Below are 23,067 nucleotides of genomic sequence, written 5' to 3' on the forward strand. Positions count from 1 at the left end.
TGTGAATCGCTGTGATTTATAGCATGTATTAGAAAAGTAGTTCAGTTTAAGGTGATGAGAGGCGTATTGATTGTGCAATTACTGTATACTGAAAGTTTGTATCATGGAAGCGGAATAAACTGGTTTAATCAAGAAAGGACTTGTATCGCTGAAGTTCCTCGGAAAGAATTTATACCGGAAATTAACAAACAAGCAGATACGCAACAGGTAGTTGTGTTAGAGTTGGCCCAATTACACAAGACGTTCAAGTAGATGAACCATTTTTTTGTTCGCTGATTTTTTTCGTGTTTACTTTCTTTAACATTGCCAATATTTAACCATTGGAGCATCATCTTACTATAATGGACGTAGCATGCATATATGTATCTGCCTATTATATGTGACCCAAATAATAAATGGAATGTAGCACCATCTACTGAATAGCAAACAAAAATCCCTAACAAAATTTCACACTTTGGGTATTCAAGTTTCAGACAATTAGAACGATAAGCACGGTACATACAACAACCACTTATTTATCAGAGAATACAATTTTAAATAAAAGTACTCTACTTCCAACAAGAACACTACTTTTACTTGGACTGTAGGTGAGGGTTTGATTATGTCTTTATTGATATAATTTGTAATTTAAAAAAAAACTTATTTTTTCAACACAGGATACCAATTTTAATATATAAAGACATTACAGTCTATATCAGCATAATCGTAACACTTTTCCTGAGCAGTACTTCCCAGGAAAATCTATTTTTTAGAAAATTTTCACTTTTTCTAATTTTTTTCAACAAGATATGAATACTACGATTAGTAATTACTAGTTCAAACAGCCGCCCGTAGGGAGCTGTCATGCTAGGAAATATAATTTTGACTTATCTGAAGGCTTCACTTGACTTATTAATGTTTAAAATATTAGTCTCGTCTAGACACATTAGCTATGAAATTGTTAATATATACCAGAAATGAGGTTACGTATTTTTAATATTACCTGCTGTATTACTTTATAATTTATATTTATCTAAAATTTGTTTAAAATTACGATCACCCCATCTGGTCCATACATATTTGAATTTTAAACAAACCTCGATATACTTCAACTTACAAATACAAACTCATAATACAATGTCGGAATCAATATCCATAGAAAAGCCCCATAATTACATATACACTTATCATAGCATGGAACGATTTGTTGCAGGTCTCTTTCTAGTACCCCAAGTTGATCCATATTCCTTTCTTTTAAATGCCTTTAAGTATAAGTGGTATGCCCGTCTTGTAAATTCTGAATTCTAGATCTGAACATACCTTTATGGTCTGAGTGTATGAATATCTTGCATCAGAAAAATACTATCTCGTGGAATGCACTGGCTACAGCTTGGTGCATATCATCATGCCCGTTGGATACTAAGATATACACATTTGGTGATCATCTGAATTATGATCAAGCCAAAATGGACAAGTTTCACCACATCTGCTTGTTTAATGCTCTCTTCCATGTAAAAGCTTGGTTATCCACTGTTTTTGCTGCAGACGCACCTTCCAATGGAATGATCCGAATATGTACAGCAGAATTGATCCAACACTGGCAGGAGCAAACAATACTGCGCTTAACAGCCACCTCTGGTACCTAATGGAAGAACTCTTTCCTTTTGCACTCTTCTCCAACTTGGTGTCAGAAGCTGAGAAAAAGCAAATTGCTCATCAACTGATCAAGTTGATAGACGAAAAACCAATGAAAGAAAAAAAAGAAGTGTACCGACTCTTCCACATCGACTAAATTGGCAGAAAATCATGGCTCCTATTTAACTTTCTTGCTATCGACATTAACTGTTTACATTTGCCGCTAACACAGTGAGCCACTTATGGTGATTTCAGGAAGCTGCCACGTTTGTTCATCATGCCAAAGTGGTAAACAATCTTTCTGAAAGAAGGGTCAAGCTCATCACAGACTTTGCAAACTCCATAATGAGAGATGAAGAGTAAAGGCAATTTATGCTGAAAGTAGTAAAAAAAGACATCATCGTAGTGTCCCAGATTTCAAAAAGAAAACTCTCAAAAAATATCTGAACTGTTTTTTGTGACTGCCTGAAGCATTCTGTTGTGTACCTTTTACGTTATTATTAAACTCATTGTTTAAATTGAATACTGATAACAAAAAATATGATTTTACTATATGTTTTAGTATTTTAGCTACATATACATTAAACAGAGAACCATTTGAAATTATCCCGTTTTTTTAGTGGCAAGACTTTAAAAGATCTTTCAGATGTCAAACATCGCTCTGGAAAATACCCAGGGAGCATATATTTTTTAATTTTGAAATTTTTAGAACACCATAATGTGCATGCTATTTTTTGGATAACAGAGAATTTTAAACACCAGTAAAAATAAATAAAAACATTACAATATTAAAAGTTCATGATAATTTTTTTTAAATCAGCGCCATATTTATTGAACAAATATACGTTTTGGCAGTATTCTACTCCAACACCATCAGTAAATCGGCATTATGATGTTTTATGTGTATTTAATTTATGCACAAGTACCATCTTTTACTACATTTAAAAGAAGAAAATGTTTTGTTTACATTATTTTGATGATACATTTCCAAGGAAATCGATGCATATGATTTTTAAAGCCTAAATAAACTATTTTGATTCTCAATTTGGGAATTCTAAGATGAAATTTCCAAAAAATCTGGTCTTAAAGTTTATTTTGAAGAGCTCCTTACACGTGAGTATCAAATTTCAAATAAGTTGTTTCAGTTAAAGCTACACTGAAACCTCCTTGATCCCAATTTTAAGGGCCCTTTTAAGATTGTTTTGAAAATTACTATGCACCCAAAGACCTAAAGTGTGAAGCATGATTTTACAGCAACAGCATGTGAACCACTAACCCTAGTCCAGTATGACAACTGGTAGACCATACCTGTATTCTGACAGAACATTACACATAACATTTTGTATAGTTTGTTCAGTATGGTTACATCACTTTCTGAATAATTCAACCATCCTAAGTTCCAAGGTTGACTTAACTGTATGTAAATTTGTTTTTCAAGTAGCAATAGATACTAGTGTGATAAAATTATAATTTTTTAGTAATGTAAGCACATCACTTTTAAAAAATATGTTCAAAATTTTTCTCCTGCTCTACTTATTATACTAAGATGACAATTATAAGTTGTTGTTGTTTATCAACATGATGAATAATTTACATTAATAATATATATATATAAAAAACAACAAGTAGTTGTTTTGAAATGAGTTTAAAAATATCTCATTGGCAAAAAAAAAAGAAAGATACAATTTACTCTTTATAGCACAGTATGTTATCATTTGTATAAATGTTGCATGGCAACATGAAGTTACAAAATTCTCTCTTTATTGTGGCAACAATAAAAGTCATCAACAAAAACAAAGCTTATTTATTCTTTCAAAATACATTTTCTGTCATTTTATTCATTAAATTACTCTAAAAATTCATATATACACTATCGGAAGTAAATTCACTCACAGTTTAGCAACTTGTAAAACATGAATAACAGATAGAAACATTGTTATCATCTTCAATCTCTGTGCCTTGTAATCATACCAAATAACTTTTATAATTTCAAGTAACTACATAAGAAATGCTTTCACAAGCCTGAATGATCATATCTTGCATTTGCTTGATTTATATCAATAAATTATTGTAAGATAGAAGACTATTAGATTTGCCTCTGAAGCAGCATAAAGTCCATAAAATTGAGCAAAATATTTTTTTCTATGTACATGCATTGAAATAAAATTTAGAAATATTTCATTAATATATATATGGTATACTTACTACTATAAATACTGAAAAGTAATGGAAATATTTTTCATTTTGTGTAACAAATAAAAAAAATTAAATTGAGAATAAAATAAGAACACCAATTAACCTATTATCTCAATGCCTATATAATAGCCTGGTACAATGGCACATGAAACACTTCCACTTTCTAGAAGATGTGCATGCTATTTTTGGATAACAGTAAATATAACACTTGGTGTTTAATTCTTAAAAAAAAACATTTGAAAAAGCTCAATTTTTGAAAAAAAAAGAACTCATCAGTTTTCTATGCTAATGTTTCAAGTGACTGTATTTGTAAATATGATGAAATACACAAGTTATTAGAATTAAACTAATATCATGCATTACTGGACAATGTGTTACCAATAGGTGGAAGGGTAAAAAAAAAGTTATAACAAACTAGTAGATATTTTCAGTTGATTAATTATAGGTGCAATCAAATAAAAACAACTTTCATTTATAATTTGTTAAATTCACAATAGGAACATTGTATTTGAGAAGTACTTTTACTTCTCAAGTTGTTATGGACTCTTGTGTATTACAACAAGGTAAACAATGTCATATAATCAAGCATGAAGATTCTCGTTATTGTCTGTTGAAGTCAAACAATGTGTGCAGTTTACAAGCGATGATTAACACCATGAGGAACCCACATATTACAGAACATCATAGGTGACAACTTCTGAAAGTTCTTCTTGATCCTGAGCAGTCATAGCCACAAGAGGGTCAGTGATAGGTCTTTTCTTCACCCAACTCTTCACATCCACTTCAGACTGGGGAGAAAAAAATTAAATAAATATTTTTTTAAAGTATTTCATTCATTCATCAAATATAATTGGTATATTTATGAGAATTAGTTTAAGTAGCAAATTGCTGAGTTATATTTTCACTTTGGTATATCTTTTTTTTAATTTGGTTGATTATATGTAAATAATGTTTCTGCTTTATCCTGGTGTGCTATTATTTCGATCATACACAATATTTTCTACAGAAAAACAAAGCAAAATAAATGAGAATGAAATTTTAAAAAAATGCCCCAAAAATACAGCTCTTGACACATTTTTAAGTCATAACACAATTTTGTTCAAAACTTCTTGGGCTTAACAGTAATTCCACAACTAGATATATAATGTTTTTATATAACTAATCTATATATAAAAACATATTTTCAAAATATTTAAAATCTGGTACTTTATAATGTTATATATATATTCCATGTCTGCTATAAATATTAGATACATAGATGTTTGTTTCAGGATTTAGCACAAAGCTACACAAGTGGTTTTTTTTGCACAGCTCTCACTAATTTGTAACTGGCAGACTAGACACAAGGCAGCTGATCAACAGCATCCACAACCAGCTCTTTAGTTTTCTACTTGAACAAATCGTGGAATTTGACTGTCACTGCTATATTCACTCAAGACCCCAAAATGAGAAATGCTTTTGTACAAAGGAGTTGCAAACCACGAATCCTTGGATTTACAGCATGTCTGGTCCTAGATACTTTGAAGCTCTTAGACAGTACTATTCACTCTAAAGACAGCATTATTTTAAGAGAAGGATTACTAAAAAAAATTGACAAAAAATTATAGTGATGAATTATTTTCATAAGTTTAAACTAAATTACAAGCAACCTATGTTGGTCTTTTTTAAAAATTAGTTTAATTAATGAATTAGACAATTTATTAGCTTCTCCCATTATTTTCCATCTGAGGTGTCATATTTAAGTAATGGTAAGTGACCTTAGAAAAACATGTTAAAAATATGACAGAATCTTCAGATATCATGATGGGTATTCTTCAGTTTTATTTCTGTTTTTAATTTTTCATTGGAAAACCATAATCTTGAGTAGCTATAGATTTTGTTGTATAAAATAAAAATATTTTGTTACTAAGATGATATTTGGACACATTTTCATCATCCTCAGCTTTTACTATTATGTTGCAGTACAAATGTTTATAGAATGAAAGCTACTTTGTGTTGTAAACTGACACTTGATAATTTAATTTTAGGCTATCTTGAACACTTCAATATGAAGCTTTCTACTTTTTCTTATGAATAAAATATATACAGAGGTTAATAACAATTTCTTATGGTACCTTATGGCCCTCATTCCTGATGTTGAATGATGTAAAAAACTGCCAATGCCAACTAACTTTTTTTCACAATTTCAAATCAAATAAACAAAAGTTTTTGTACAATACCTTTACTTGCTTAAAAATATCTTCAAGACTAGGAATAGTGACAAGAATTGTCCCCTGTTTGATACTACTTCTTAAAAACTGCCAAGTTTTCACCTGGATGTCTTGAGGCAAAAAGAATTCAAAGACATTGTTGAGAACAACAACATCAGCTTCAGTTATCTGAGGAACACTACATATGTTTCTGCAGATGACCTTCATCAAAGAAAAGAATTGTCATAGTCGGTTATAAAAACACAGATGAATGAACTGCTGAAATAAAATCAATCTGCTCTATTGCATAAAATTAGTTGGTCATAACTAACCACATTCATCACACAAAATTAAAAGTGTATGTTAATTATTCTCCTTTTTTAATAGCATTTGCAATGAACAATTATTACAAACTTGCAATAAGTTCAAATAGAAAAGAAACAAACAAAACATTTTCTTCACCTTTAAAAACTTAAATATTCTTGATAAAATAACTAGAAAATATGTACTTTTTCAATTTGCCATTACATTAAAGATATAATAAAAACTGTACCAGTAATTATAGGCATATTAGTCTTACATTAGTTGTGGGAAAAGTTTTGGAAAGTCTGATAAAAGATGTTTTGCAAAGTCATTTAACAAAGTTTAGGATTTTACTGGATAGTCAACATGGTTTCATTAAGGGAAAATATTGCCTTAAAAATCTTTTGATATTCTTTGAAAAGGTTACTACTTATGTAGATGAGGGTAAGGGTATAGATTTGGTGTATTTGGATTTTCAGAAAGCCTTTGATAAGATGCCACATAAAAGGCTTGTAAAATAAAAAGATATCTTTAGGCGTGTGGGATAAGTTAATATGTAATTGAATAGAAGAGTGGCTGGATGGAAGAAAGCAAAGGGTTCTTATAAATGGAGTTCAGTCAGATTGGATTAATTGCACAAGTGGGTACCTCAGAGCTCAGTCTTAGGACCTTTGCTCTTTTTGATTTACATCAATGACGTAGATGAAGGAATGGTCAATAAATGACTTAAATTTGCTGATGATATTAAGGTCTTTGGTGTTGCTAACTGTGAAGAGGATGCTGTTGATTTACAGAAGGATTATATCATTTAGTGAACTGGACAAATAAATGGCAGATGGGTTTCAATTATAATAAATGCAAGAAAATATCATAATTTGAATTATAAGTATAATTTGGGTGAGAATAACCTTAATAGTGTCATGAAAGAAGGGGATCTTTGTGTAATGGTTGATCAGTCTCTTAAGCCATACAAGCAATATGCTGTTGCTAGTGGTAGTGCAAATAGAATTTTAGGTTGTATCTACAGAAATATTGAATAAAAGTCCTAAGAGGTTATTATTTCATTGTATAGGCCACTGGTTACGCCACATTTGGAGTATTGTGTTCAGCACTGGGAAGGACATTGTTGGAAAGGGTTCGGAGAAGAGTTACTAGAATGGTGCCTTGAATGGAGGGGTTTCATATGAGGATAGATTAAGATCTCTGAAATTGTTTTCTCTTGAAAAAAGAAGAGTTAGAGGGGATCTGATTGAGGTATTTAAGATTGTAAAGGGAACTGATAGTGTTGATACATCATCTTTTTTTTCATACTTACTGGCAAGAATAGTAGGACTAGGGGACACAGATATAAATTTTGGCAAGGTAGGAGACATCTGCAGCTAAGACAGTTTTATTTGTCTTACAGGGTGGTTGGCCTCTGGAATGGGTTGCCTTTGGATGTTGTGAAGGCAGTCAATTTAAGTGAATTTAAAAGACAACTTGATAACTATAAGAATGATAATGGCCGGCTTTAAGATTTTTATTGTATTATATATATATTTTTAAATTTATTTATTTGATAGTTTTAGTTTAGCTTGGAGGATGGGACAGCTGAGATGGACTAACAGATCCCTTATTGTCCCTAAATATTATGTTATGTTAACTTATAAGTGTGCATAAATAGAATTAGGTAAATGTATGAATTAATTTTAAATTATACTTCACACTTTAAAAAATGGTAAAGAAATAAATTAATTGTGTTGTATCCCCTGCTCGCTTGTTTATTTTTCTGAAATAATTACTTTAGCAATTGTTTTTCACTTTTAAAAATAAGTCCAATTGGTAATATGAAATCAATATTCTTACATTAACATAAGCTTAGAGATTAGCAAAGACTTTTCTGTTCATCATTTCTTAATTTAAATACAGAGGTAAGTTTAAAACATACATTTTATTGCAAGATTTCATTAGGCCTGTTGCTATTCAAAAATGTGTATGTTATTGGAATGAAATAGAAAAATATGAAACAAATAACATGAGTATGCAAATAAATAAAACTGTCCTAAGTGTTGAATATAACTTCTTAATATGGGGTAAATACTTACAGTTGTGAAATGGACAAGATATGAAGAAAAGAGATATAGTAATGAATCTCAAATCACACAATCCATAGAACAAGCATGTGTGAACCTAGCTTTCAGGCCAACAGCTATGGGCATATTCCATTATAGCATAAAATATCACAATATCATGTAGTATTTTTATTTCAATATCAGTTGTCAATGTACTCCCAAAAATTAAATTTATAGATTCAAAAACGTTCAATAGATATCATGCTTTGTGTTTGAAGTGTCTGTGTTTAAGATAAGGTGTTGTTCTTGAGTTGTTACGTGTCATTAATGCAAATATCGACTGGAAAGGATACCTTGGACATACCAATTAAAAGTCTTCGTTTCAAGGCTTATAGGTAATGACAAACAACAAAATAGTTGTTTTTAAACATTGTTGCAAGTGGTCTATTTTTTATTGGGAAAATGTGTGCAGAATAATTACATACAATAATGTATTACAATGATTTAAACTACTTTACCTCAATTCTGTCTCCCATTTTATACTTTTCAATAATAAACTTCTGGATTTTGCAGAGTTCTTCATTCATCTCAACACCTATGATTTTCCTAGCTCTGGTATACACATAAGCCTAAAAATAATTAAAATATTACAATCAAAAATTCCTATTTATAACTGTGGTTGTGCTTCAGTTCTTTTTCGAAATTATCTAGTGGCACAATGCACATACAAACTTGAAAATCCATTGTGTAAAATTAAGGTCACAAATTCTGATAAGAAATAGGTGTTATCTGGATTTGAACTTCTTGAAGTCTGATATTTTATATCTTAAAAACAAAAAATTAACTGTATGGAAGCAAAATTATTTAATTTTGAAAATCCCAGATATTTTGTTTTTAATAAATGTAACATAATTTAATATTACTTGCTAATTATATTTGTAATAAATAGATTGCAGTATCAAAGAACAAAATCTTCATTTTTACTGAACTATTACATTAGTTAAGACTAGAGGGGCACTTAGTAGAGTGCATACTTCCGACACGCACCATTGATTATAAATGGCTCTCAAAAAAATAAGAAAATATGTTTGTAAGTCCGTCATTATAAATGGATATGTAACATTTTTGACAGGATAGTGAGGAATAATATTCTACACATGTCCACCAGGTTTCATCCAAATCCAACCATTTTTGAATGAGTTATAGAGCAAAAATAGTGTAAAAAAATTGGTCCTCATATTAACAGACAGAGATTTTCTGGATTTTCGTGACCATGACCTTCGAAAAACTAATCACTTCTGAGATGTGTCATAGTCCAAATGTATACCAACTTTTATCAAAATTCATTCAGCCATTTTCAAAAAATCTTGCTAACAAACATACACAAAGGGGTGAAAACATAATCTCTGTCCATCTTCAGTGACAGAGATAAAAATATCAAAAAATACCTTGTAGTACAAATGTACAGACCATAATTTTCATGAAAGCACAGTATGTTAATGAGAGAGAAGTTCTTTCTTCCAATACAATTTTAACATAACCTCTTACCCCCCAAAGTACAGGTCCAAGACGAGACCCCACATCGAAAACAACTTTCCCTTCTAGATCAGGAAGCAAACTTTGAAAAATGAATCCAACTCTTTGGATGGACATGGAATGGGAAATAAAAGCTGAAATAAAAAAATTAAACCAGATCAATACATATGGGTAATCATAAATAACAAACTAAAATATTACAAATGACCGACGATGGAACAAACAAAGCACCATATTAAATTAAACATTAAATGTTAGAAAAAAAAAATGTACAAATAAACCCAGAAAGAGAAAATAAATTGATCTCATATGTAATAATGATAAAATAAAAATTAAATAAAAAAATTCTATCAATAATCTTTATCCAATTATAAAACAGCATTAAAGTTTTCATATATCTCTTAGTTTTCTTGAAATCAGTAACACAAATACAGAAGAGCATACCTTGTTGACGAATACATACAATATTAATTTTGACAATACATTTTTACTGTAAACACATTAAATTGTTTATTGCTAAAATTTTGTGAATACTTGGAGAAAAACTTTAAATTGAAATATCCATCCAAAATGGCACTTTGTACACACATGGGCTAATTAAATAGTCAGGTCAGATACCATCTAGGGTTCATGTACAGTCAGTCAGCAACATATTGCACCATAAGAGCTGTATCTGGTTTTGAACTGAATAAACAGAAATAACTATAACTTTTATCCCATTCCACAGCTTAAGAGTGATGCAAATTTGGTGGCATCATGTTTTGCACACAAGATTCTATGATCCATAACCTCACAGAATAAAAACAAAGGCAACATCCAGCCCTTGAATAAGGAAAGTACTGATTATGATTTGTGTAAAACATTACTAGAGATTAAAATAATCAACAGTAAAATTTATTAATTAATAAGTTTCCACAACATGTACTAATACATAAAAAAGGAATTAAATAAATCTACTTTGTAAAAACTATTGAAAAATTAAATCTTAACTGATTTAAAATTGATTTTAATACCTGCCTCTCAAATGGTATAATTATTTATCAGTTCAAGCCTCAAAATTAGCAATGTGAACACAAACAAAAAATGCCAATCTTGTTAATTGACAATACAAATAATCTTAAAGAAACTTTTCCCCACACAAAAGTGAAACATACACATGCTTTAATTGCCAACAGTTTGAAGAATTACTTAAACTTGCCCTCAAGGACAATCACTCTGTCTTCAATGGTCAGCTTCAAGACCAAATACATAGTGTGGCTATGGGATCACCTTTACAGCTAACTCTCCCTAACATATTGCTTTTTTACTATGAGTGTTTTTGGTTAGACACTTGTCCTGCTGAATACAAACCATCTCTATGTACAAGGTTTGTTGAGGGTATGTTTTTACTCTTTTGAAGCTCTAATCACATCATACAATTCTTGGATTATGTAAATTTGAAACACCCTAACATTAAATTTACTTGTGAAACTGAAAAAAAAAACAGTAAATTCTTGATATCCAAATCAGCAGATTTTACAACATCTGTTTATGGTGAAAAAACATATATAGTCTTATTTACTTGATTTGACAGTTTTATTCTGAATTCCTTTAAACATAACCTTATTCTCAATCTTCTCAATAGAACATATAACATCTGTTCTAACTACCTTTCACTTCATACCGAAATCACCACCTTATAGAATATTCTAATAAACAACAACAGCTAACACTTGCATTTTATTCAAGTCCTAACATGCAAGTTCCTTTCTCACAAACTTGAACCTGCGAAGAAAACATACACTGTTGACAAACACCTATTAAGACTGATAATTTCTTTTTCTTATGTAAGCATAGTGAAGTCACAAATTTTAAGGATAATTAAAACATTTTATCCATAATTTAACTACAATGTTATTTAAATCACCTTTCAAAATACAAAATATATTCAGATCTAATTTAATTTATGGCTGATAAGTTTGCCTGTTAAATATTTCTTTTCAATTTGAGACCCACAGTTACATGTGAAAATTATATGATTTTACAAACTACTTTAATTCAATATATATATTCTCATTTATCACAAAGACAATAGAAATGGTCTTCAGGCTGTTTCTCCTTAGTACTTACTTAATGGAGCAACCTCATGTGAGCCACATTTCTTGCAATAGTTTCGACTCATCTTTCCCTCTGCAACCAAGTCATCAATATGTTCTTCTTCATAAAGAAAAGCATCAACATGGACTGTATGATGGGGGTCACAATCTGCATTCTATAAGATTAAAAATAAGATATAAATACACCATTTATCAAGTATTATACATGTTTAATAATGAAACAGTAAATTAACCCTTTCCCAACTGATGAGCACCTTTTACGTGGCAGGTGGCTTGGGTACCAAATTTCAAAATTTAAGCAAGAATAAAAAATCATAAGTCTATTTTAATACCTGTTTACTCAAAAACATTGATATATTGCTATTTTGTAGCATTTATTTAGTGTACTCCACAAAAAAACAAACCAAAATTATCAAACTTACATTTCTGCTCAGCTCCGAGGAGACTTGCTTGTAAATAACACACTTATTGATTTTTGTAAAATTCTTTTTACTAATCCCAAAGCAAAGGTTTATATTTACTAAGAAACTATATCCCTTCAGAATACAATTCTCAAAGTTTTGTATGTCATATGATTTAATTTCTCCTTCTGTAGTTATTATTAAAAGAGTTGGTCATTCCCACCCTTTTATGACCTCACAGTATGTAATTAGAACAACTAATAATTATCTCTTCTTTTAAAACAGCTACAGGTAAAGTTTAAATGCCATTTGATACAGCAGATTATAAATAATTTAAATTAATGTAGAGTGAATAAAGTGGTACAAGAAGTAATTTATAGTTTCCTGGGAAAGTGACAAGACCTAGTTCATATAGAACATAACATTGGAATGTAGTCCGAAGTTTAAATGACTTAGAAACAAATCACATATATGGAAATATTTTTATAAATTCTTTTCATTCCAAAAACATTTTTGTGTTAAATTATATTTGTTTGAAAACTACAAATTATTTTCTTCCATGTCAAGATATCAGGTAAGCTTTATTAGGTTTAGAGAATATGGTAGGTGATGGCAAAATGTTCCAGTTACTAAAATCCTTATTTATTGAATATTATTGTTAAGTTTATCATATTCAAACAATGTACATATATAATACATGTGTTAGAAATACATTTATTTCAACCAAGAATACTGTTCTCAAAAATAATGAAACCTAGCCTGACACTATTATGACAGATAAGGTCATAAACTCTATGTCAATTTATGGCATGTTTTTACGATTTATAGCCAAAACTGTGACTACTGCAATCAGCTATAAATCAGTATCAAAGGAAATTATCTAATGAATGTAAATCAAATTGAAATTGATTGTATATATAAAATGGAGCTTCCAGACCAACATAAACAAATTTTAATTTCAAAATTATAAAAAATACTTAGTTTTTGCAAAACAATTTCTCACAGTAAAATTTTGAACATTTCACAACATAGAAAAATGCTGAAAAAACTAAATCAAATTAGATAAATTTTGTACATCCAAAACTAGATATTATTTAGTAAGATTTTTCTAAGTTTCATGCAATTTAGTTAAATATTTCTACTGTGAGAAGGAAAACAATCAAGGAATATCAGTGACATCCTCAGGGCTGGAAAGGGTTAAACTATACAGAAAAAAAAAAAACAATCTTTTTTTCCTCAGAAGGGTGCTATTTTACTCAAATCTTCATGCACCTGCAAACATAATTGTAACCAAAACTAAAATTCCTATGTCTAAATGCCAAAATTTTGTATATTTGATGATTTTGAAGACAGGATTTTCAAAGTAAACATAATGATTTAACCTTTTACTAATGTCTAAGGTTTATGAAAATACTTATGTAATGAATGCTTAATTTCATAATAATCCTGAATCATGAACAGCAAAAGGTAAATAAAATATTTAGTAATGACGTTTTCACCTCAGTAACATTAAAAGATACAAAGGGATTCTTTATTCACACTGTATAATCTCAAATATACAGTTACAATATGTGTAAAGGGAAGAATCTGAATAGAAAAACATAATTTTGGAGCAAGACAAATATTGGTTAATTTTAAAACATAAAGCAAAATGAGAGGTTTGGTGATGTGATATTTTATAAATGTTAAAAATTGTTAATTTACAGCTTTTTAGTGTAAGGGGTAAACTTCTTTAAATTTTTGAAAGTGATTTTTTTACCTCCCAATTGAAAGATTCAATGTATAAGGTTTGGTAGAGTAGGATGTATTAAACGTTTTATCAAGTAAAAATTATACTGTAGAACTCACTTCTCCTGTTGCTGGAGTTTGTATCTGCTCAGAAGGTAAAATACCACACTGAGGGACCATTCCTCTAATGTCATCAGCAATTCTTTTTAACTTTGTAAATGCAACTGCAGGAGCTTCACCTAAGCACTCTGAAAAAGGAATACAAATGAGAAGCTGCCTTCTAATAGTTTTATAATCTATTACTTGGCTAACAACAAAGGCTCATCTAACTCGCATTTCTCCAAGCTCAAACTGTATTTTGTATTTCAAATAATTTTTCTTTAAAAAATATATAAAAGTGATCTATTTAGGTTTCCACAAAACATTTTTTATTTTCCAGTATGTTTAAAATAGCATTTTTTATTTCAGATTAATTAGGTATGTTAAAATTAGAATATCACAATTCAGCTTATATAGTTTTACCAGAGGCATTGGAACTAGGGATGCTCCAGCACCTCCACTTTCACATATTTGAGTTATATAGCAACTGTAAATTATATCATTATATTAATTTACTGGGAGACATGCTTCCGAACTCCTTAGATTGAGCTGCCTTTGGCAGCTCCTTATACTTTCAATCTCTCACTGTAAAATCTGCATGCCTAGCCAAGTACCCACACTTTGCAACTCCTTCTTACACCACTCTTATATAACACTTGTTATTCCTCTCTTAGTTCTTGCAATTGTGCTTACAAACTTGTTGTTGGTATAGTATTGTTAAACACAAAGCAACATAATGGTCTATTTGTGCTCTGCCCACTAAGGGTATTTGAAACCTGATTTTCAGCTTTGTAAGTACACAGTCTTCCAACTGGGGAGTGCCTGTTAACTAAAAACAAACATTTTTTTAATGGAAAAGAAGTAAATTTATACATAAGCAGTAGTTTTCCAAATCATCTACATTTTTAAGAAAGGTAAGGAGAAGATCCTGAAAACTATCAGTTTGCCTTTCATGGCTGGTAATATTTTAAAACTTTTCTTATGGATGGATAGAAAATGCATCTTGGGAAGTGGAATTTAATAAAGAAAATGCATGGTTTTAAGAGAGGGTATTCTTACCCTACTAACTTAAGTTTTTGATAATGTTTCCAAGTATTTGGATGATGGTATAAAACTGTGTGGATGTTATCTCTCTCTCTAGTGTCAGAAGGTTAATTAACTTCTTTCTTTATAGCTCTGGTCAAATCTATGTTCAAATACTAAATGACAAAATATTACTCCTAATTATTAAATTTTTACTACATATTAAAAAATTTTCAACTTCACAGATCCATAGATTTGCAATTAACATATTTGTTCTGAAAAGGTTCTATTTAGCAATATTGAATAACTTGTGATGCAAAAATTACTAATGATTTTATTAGTACAAATCAAGATAATGATAACTTTGCATACATGCAAATGTATCTTGTGACTGTTAAATATTTTTATTAATAGCCTAACATAAAAGAAATTGAAAAACATACTTTACTTTGGCTTGAGTTCTATTTCTGAATTAACTGACCTGATGATGAACAAAATCTCATTCTAATAAAATATACAAAATACACATAATTACATGTATTAATTTCATCCACAATATTTCCTAACCTTAGTGGTTATTACAGAGTACAAATTCCATTGTTGGTTATGCAAATAATACAGAAGAAGAAAAACTTGCAAAATTGATAGTCAAAAAGTACTTGCTTGTACTTTAAAGCCCATTATGTAAATTAGGAAATCAATTAAGTCCCATGTACATTAGGTAGAATCTAAAGAAACAAAATTTTACTATCAATAATTATATGTAACATTACATGCAGGACTGGATTGTGACATGATTACAACTATTAAAATAATACTAGTACCTGATGTCAACCAACAAGACTGTATCCAACAAAAGAAATTGGCTACATCTTCCTTATTGATGTCAGCTAACATCTTCACAAATGCATTTTGGGCTTCTTGCAAATCCATTTTTTGCTACTTCTGTCAAATACAAAACACTACTGTACACTTGTATATTTCAAGTATACTGATGTCATGAACTATGCCTACAATGAAGTCATCTCTAATTTACAGATTCTCAAATTTAAATAGTTAGAAAGGCAGTTACTTAGAGCAGTTTTTAATTCCTTTCCACAATCTCATGCTCATGTCAGTGATTATCTGATGATTAGAAAATATATACAATACACACACACACATTTAAAGCAATTGAAATTAAAAACATTTTCCTAAAAATACTTTAACCTTAAGTGAAACTATTAACACACAACATAAATGTGAACAAGATTATGAAACTGATCAAAATAAAAAGTAGTAAAAATAAATAGATACATTTTTCACTGGTCCGTAACAAAATAACCAAAAACTATTTTGTTCTGAATGATCACTTCTTTTACCCCCTGTAAAATAGTGTGTGTATGTATGTATGTATATATATCAGTTGTGAAATGACCAATGAAAATAAACTATTAAATACATTTCTTTACTGACACAATGAAGTGTAGAATGAATTGCACAGCCTATGTTTCTAGCCCTAAGTATCGGGTCCTTGGTTCAGTGTGACCTGTTCTGAGGAAATTCACATACATCTATAAAAAAGTAATGCAGGCTTCTTAAGACAAGCTCACCAAGGACATATATCTTGTGTAGAGTAAATGAACAAATGTTTGCTACTTAGTTGCTATTATTCTAATGTTAGGAGTATTAGGAACAAAATAACTGAGTTCAGAGATCAAGTTGAAATGGCAGGCTATAACACAATGGGAATTAATGAAACTTGGTTAAATTTTGAGAAAACAGATAACAGGTACTGTATTATAGAGTTGAACCACTGGTTGCATGCAAAGACAAAATGGATGAACAAGAAGTTTATATATTGGGTGACTCTCTCATTAAATATATGGGTAGTTATTTGTAGTGGGAAACACAGAAAGAGTAGGACTAGAATCTGTTTACCAGCTGTTGCTGCTTAATAAAGAACTTCTTCAGAGGTTTAAGACATAAATAAATGTGTGGCCCTTTCAGTAGTGCCTCACTGAGTTAAATGTAGGAATGATATATTTTTGCAGGATCCAAGACTTAACTGAAAAATTATCAGGGTAATGCTTAAACATAAATTAGAATATAGTGCAATCAAGCACAATCTTACAAACTTAGTTGTCATTATTCTAATGTTATGTGTATTAGGAACAAAATATATGACTTCAGGGATGAAGTTGAAATGGAAGACTATAATACAAAGGGAATTATTGAAACTTGGTTAGATTTCTAGAATAATGAAAAATAGGAATTGTTTTGAAATTCCAGATAGAAGTTATTTAAAAGTGATAACTTTTTAAGAGAAGGGATGGGATAGCTCTTTATATAAGGGACGAGTTGTGGTCTGTTAGGACTAATGAGATAAGAAATTGTAGTCAAGAGGTTGAATCTATATGGATTAAAATCCGGGATTTCAAGAATAGCAAGTTTTTAACTGGCAACTGTTCATAAATTCATAAAATTTTAAAGGGATGAAAAGGAGTTTATTAGCCCATCAAGTATGTCCCTTCTAGCTCCCAACTACAACCATCCCTTATTACTCAGGTATTTATCCAATCTTTTCTTGAACTCAGTTCATTTTTCTGCCTCCACCACCTTGAAGGCAGCTCATTCCAAAAGCCGACCACCTTGTTTGAAAAGTAATACTGTCTAAACCACATATGACTTCTACACTGCCAAAATTTGACTTTATGACCCTTTATTCTATTGTTTTCACTGCTAAACACAAAAAGTTTGGATCTATATTATCAATACCCTTAATAATCTTAAACACTTCAATCAAATCCCCTCTGACCCTTCTCCTCTCCAAAGAAAACAAGTTTAGAGATTTAGTCTCTCCTCATGGGACAATCCTACCATCCCAGGTATCATCCTAGTGGCTCTTCTCTAACAATTCAATGTCCTTCTACTGTATACAGTACTCTATACGAGGCCTTACAAGTGATCTATACAGTGAAACAATAATATCTCTTGTCTTGTAATCAATATTTCTACAGATCTTACCCAAAATCCTGTTAGTCCTATTCCTGTTTAGATGATTTAAGTGATTTTTTTTATCACAGCACAAAGATCTTTTTCTTCAACCACAGTATTTAATGTATTTATTCCCAGTTAAATTGTAACAATAATTTGAATTGTGAAAACCTACATGCATCACCTTACATTTTGTATAGTTAAACATCATCTGCCACGTACTGGCCCAATGCATCAAATAATCTAAATCATCCTGCAAGTCTGTAGCATCTTTGATACAGTTAGCCACCCCAAAAATCTTAATGTCGTCTGCAAACTTCAAAATTGTGTTAGTCATTCCAGAGTCAATATCATTAATATAAATCACAAACAGCATAGGATCCAGCACAGAGCCCTGAGGCACACTGCTTGAAGTTGTGATTCAGTCAGATCTAACTCCATTTATTACTACCCTCTGCTTTCTACTCTCCAACCAATTTTCTATCTAATTTAATAACATTTCCCCCACAACCACAGATTTCATTTTTGTAACAAATCTTTTGTGAGGCAACTTATCATACGCTTTCTGTTATACGCCATCTGATTAGACAGAAGGGGTAAATGTGAAATTGTATGAGATTAAAGTTGCTACTAATACGAATATTGATGCAGTAATTTTAGACACACTGATTATATGGAGTCACAATAAATGATTCTTGATGGTTTTTCTATACCAAATGGCCAAACAACCAAACATGAGAGATGCCATTTTACATTTATAATTAACTATTACTGATGGTATGATTGCAAGAGTTCAAGTAGGGGATCATCTGACATAAATAGGTTGAAGGTTCTTCTACATTATGAAATAAAAAAATCCAAATTTGGTTCCTAAATTTTGGAAAGGCAATTTCAATAAAATAGAACAACATTTATCATCAGCAAATTGTGAAAACAAGTTAAAAGGTGATGTGGAACAAATTAAAATTTTTTAAAATAAATTGTGTTTAGTTCAAAATAGGCATGTTCCTAAAAATAGGAAAAGTATTACAGGGGAAATCAAATCTCACTAGTTTACTAGACATACAGAAAATGAAGGATAAATTTTATATGTATGTTAAGGTAAGCAAAATGTTAAAATGGGGATTAGACCCTTAAATGATGCTGATGACAAAATTATTGTTGAAGACTATGAAATAACTAAGCTTTAAAATGTTTTCTTCTATTTTTTTTTTACAAGGGAAGATACGATCAATATTCCTGTTACTGAGCATTCTATGGGAAATATTGTAATTGACCAGAATCATGTAGGTATTAATCCCTTGGTAGTAAGTACAAAGACTGACAGATTAAAAATAGATAAAGAACTAGGACCAGCCATTTAAGATTTTCCTTAGGATTTTAAAAAGAAGTCAAAGAACACATACACAGGCCTTTCTCTTTCATTCTTGGTAGGTCACTAAAGAGTGGGTAGGTGCCCAAGGATTGGAGAGTTCCATATTTCACTTCTAATTTTTAAAGATCCTAATAAAATTTGTCCTATAAATTATAGACCAAATAACCTTACTCCTGTAGTGGAAAAAATTCTAGAGTCTGTTAAAAGAACCTTTACAAAATAATTTAGTGAAATATGATAATAAATCTGATAACCAACATGGATCTAAAAAAGTAAATCTTGCCTTACTAAATTTTCAACTTATTTTTAGGATGTTATTTGTTATGTGGGTGATAGAAAGGGTGTGACTTTGGAGTACTTAGTTTCAGAAAGTTTTTGATAAGGTACTAAACCAAGAATTAGCTAAGAAAATTACATCAGAAGGAGTTGAGAATAATTAATTAATTGAATTGTAGGGTGGTTAGGTGGGAAAAAGTAAAAAGTTGTTGTTAATGAAGTCCATCCTAAATGGACCCTTGTTATTACTGAATTGCTTCCAGAGGCAGTGCTTAGAACTTTGTTTTCTCTTATTTACACAAATGATATTGATAGTGATATGGGCATAATTAGAAAACTAATAATGTTTGCCAACGACATTAAACTCTTGGGTATTTCTAGCTTAATTAAGAATGTTGAAGCATTATTTATAGAATGACTTGAATCAATTGGCAAATTGTAGAAATACATGACAAATAATCTTTAATTATAATTTATGTTATAAGAGCATAGTACACCCCATAAAACTTTAGGTTTAACATAATTTTGATCAACTATTTAATTTTAAATAATAGAAATGGAAACCACTTCAAATTTCAATAGCATAACTAAAAAAAAAAAAAAGTAACATACTGGTGGATAAAGCACTCAAGCCATCAAATTAGTGCTATGTTGCTAACAGAAATATAGAGTATTTATAGTAGAGCTGGGTGATTTGGCTTGGTTCTAAAAGTTGTTCCGCCACTATGCGGAACGAAGCTTTCCGCATTTTACCTAGTGCCCACAAATTTTTGCGAATATGGTTCACTAGGTATAGAATAACACATTTATAACATAAATTTAATTATCTCTGTATTGCTTCTATAATTTTACTTTGTAACTATGCTGGTGACCTAAACTCAAGTAATAATGTTTAAAAATATTCATAATTCATTCGTTATATATATATATATTAATTGACACTTACTTTAATTATCAAGATATTCTGGACACTGCCTTACAAATTTATCCGCCAGCTCACCCTAGAAAGTAGCTCTTCCATGACAAACAAAGCAAATTATTTAGATTTAAATATCACTATCAATAAAACTGAAACTTTCAATTTTGAAGCTGTAAACTTTCCATTCCCAAATACAAATCTTCCAAACTAGTTATTTTACAGTGTTAACTATTTACAGCTTATTAGATATAAGTCTTCCGGTTTGACAGCGGTAAGTCTATAGACTCACAAGGCTAAAATCCGGGGGTACGATTCCTGCGGTGGACACAGCAGAAAGCCCAATGTAGCTTTACTATAAAACAAACAGATTAATATTGGATATAAAAGAATTTGTTCATAATTACAAGATTTTATGGATAGAGCTCATAAACTCAATCGCACTATTCAAATCCGAAATTTCTAATTGTAGCCCCAGTAGCACAGCGGTATGTCTGCGGACTTACAACGCTAGAATCCGGGTTTCGATACCCGTGGTGGGCAGAGCACAGACAGCCCATTGTGTAGCTTTGTGCTTAACTTCAGAAACAACAACAACAAACCAACAACTTCTAATTGTAAAAAAATATACACAAAATGCATTCAGTTCTGTGGAAGATTCAACAATATTCTTGTTAAAGACTATGGATTTAAAACTTTTACAGAATATCACAAACTCTTAAAAACTTTTACGTTTACACTTTGATTCTTTGGGATGTCTTTTAGGGTAAAAGTAAAGAACTTTAATGTATTGATTACCATTTGTTTTATGAAAAGCTAGTTTTAGCTATTATAGCATATAGTTAATATTAGCTGACCATGAACTTACATTATTAGTATAGCTAGATTAATTTGTATAGTTACCTTTTATATTCACTTTCTTTGCCATATTGCAACTAGTGTATTTATGCATGTAGTGTAGTGTTTTATCGTGTTTTATTTTTCGGCTTTTTGAATAGATTGAATTTTATTTGTTACTTCCTCCAACCTCCTCATAATGTTAGTAGAAGATACCTTAATTTTATGATCCCATGAATGGTGGTAAAAGATTTCAGACAAATTCCATATTAAGTTTAATTAATTGATTTCTTACTATAACATTTAATATCGTTATATTATAATTATATGGTCAGGTATTATTTTGTTTTGTATCTTCACGAACATTGGTATTTGTTTGTGCCATAGTATGGTATGCGCATACAACACGACATGCTTTTAACTAAAATAATATAATTTTAGTGGAAAAGTGCAGTGTAAGAGAAGGGATGTTTCCAAAGAAATGTACACCAACGAATACGGTTTAGGACAGAAACTGGTGTTTGTAAGTTGCCTGGGTGAGGTACTCTATTTTGTTTAATTATTGTTTCTGTCATAAATGAAATTTTTTATATGAATATTGAAAATATTCACTTTTATTTCGTTTTGAATTTACGTTAATCATTATACTTGTGTTATAAAGTTTTACTTGCATTGTTTGATTAGATTTTGTATTTAGAACTAGCCTAAGTCTCCTAAGCTGGCCGTACCTCGTGAGATATTATTGGGTTTATGGCTGAAAACACCATTAGCAACGAGAGTACTTAACTGAAGAAACAATGGAGTCTAATCTTTATAAGTATATGCGTAATAATAGTATAGTTGATTTGCAATATTGATGGCCATGTTGATTTTTAGTTTCGCTCTGGGCACATAGCTTACTTTCATTGGAAGTTATTGTTGTATATAAATATAGTTGTGTGTATGTGAACATTATATATATATATATATATATATAGATAGAGAGAGAGAGAGAGATCAGTGTTTACTATGAAAAATAAAACAAGACGTTATTTAAACATAAAATAATCAAAACAACAAAACTATATTTATATTTGCTTAAAACAGTCTTTTAACCTTTCCCACTACTGATTTACTTGCTTATGTGAGAAGAGTGTAATATCAGAATAGTTTAAATTATTTCTTTCTTTCTTCGTTTTTCTGAACAAAGCCACTTTGGGTTATCTGTTGTGTTCATCGCTTGGAATCGAACCTCGGATTTGAACGTTATAAGTCCGTAAACTTACCTTTGTTCCTCCAGGGTATAATTGTTTCTTCAGTCGAATTAGAAGATAATACCGGTTCTAAAATATCCAATAAAAACATAGATTTTAAGTACATGTATTAATATACTTAATTTTACATCAATTTACATTTGTTTAATATTACATTAATACTATCCCATAAATAATAAAAGTTAAATCTTTTTGGGT

At 30.3% G+C, this 23,067-nt stretch overlaps 1 protein-coding gene across 2 annotated transcripts; it reads right to left on the bottom strand.

The window, feature by feature from the left end:
- Positions 1–3,403: 3,403 nt before the first annotated feature.
- LOC106459240 lies at positions 3,404–20,880 on the bottom strand. Of its 2 annotated transcripts, none has more exons than XM_013918841.2 (8): positions 20,810–20,880; positions 16,061–16,181; positions 14,235–14,362; positions 11,999–12,140; positions 9,902–10,023; positions 8,872–8,982; positions 6,030–6,221; positions 3,404–4,598 (listed from the first exon to the last, which is right to left on the bottom strand). In XM_013918841.2, the coding sequence occupies exons 2-8, from the start codon at positions 16,167–16,169 to the stop codon at positions 4,482–4,484; spliced, it is 921 nt and encodes a 306-aa protein (XP_013774295.1). In that variant the 5' UTR covers positions 16,170–16,181; positions 20,810–20,880; the 3' UTR covers positions 3,404–4,481. The 2 variants fall into 2 exon arrangements, with proteins under 2 accessions (XP_013774295.1, XP_022241395.1); XM_022385687.1 differs by lacking the exon at positions 20,810–20,880 and adding an exon at positions 20,476–20,550.
- Positions 20,881–23,067: the final 2,187 nt, after the last annotated feature.

The sequence above is a fragment of the Limulus polyphemus genome, unplaced genomic scaffold, assembly GCF_000517525.1.
Source record: "Limulus polyphemus unplaced genomic scaffold, Limulus_polyphemus-2.1.2 Scaffold580, whole genome shotgun sequence".
NCBI classification, from domain to species: domain Eukaryota; kingdom Metazoa; phylum Arthropoda; class Merostomata; order Xiphosura; family Limulidae; genus Limulus; species Limulus polyphemus.

Bases quoted from the DNA above. Each gene is read 5' to 3' on its own strand.
- LOC106459240 (XM_013918841.2), bottom strand. From the start codon at position 16,169: ATGGATTTGCAAGAAGCCCAAAATGCATTTGTGAAGATGTTAGCTGAC. The intron at 12,141-14,234 runs GTGAGTTCTACA...TTAATCTTATAG, and splicing joins AAACTCCAGCAACAGGAGAA to AATGCAGATTGTGACCCCCA. The intron at 6,222-8,871 runs GTAAAGTAGTTT...TCTTTGATGAAG, and splicing joins AAATGGGAGACAGAATTGAG to GTCATCTGCAGAAACATATG.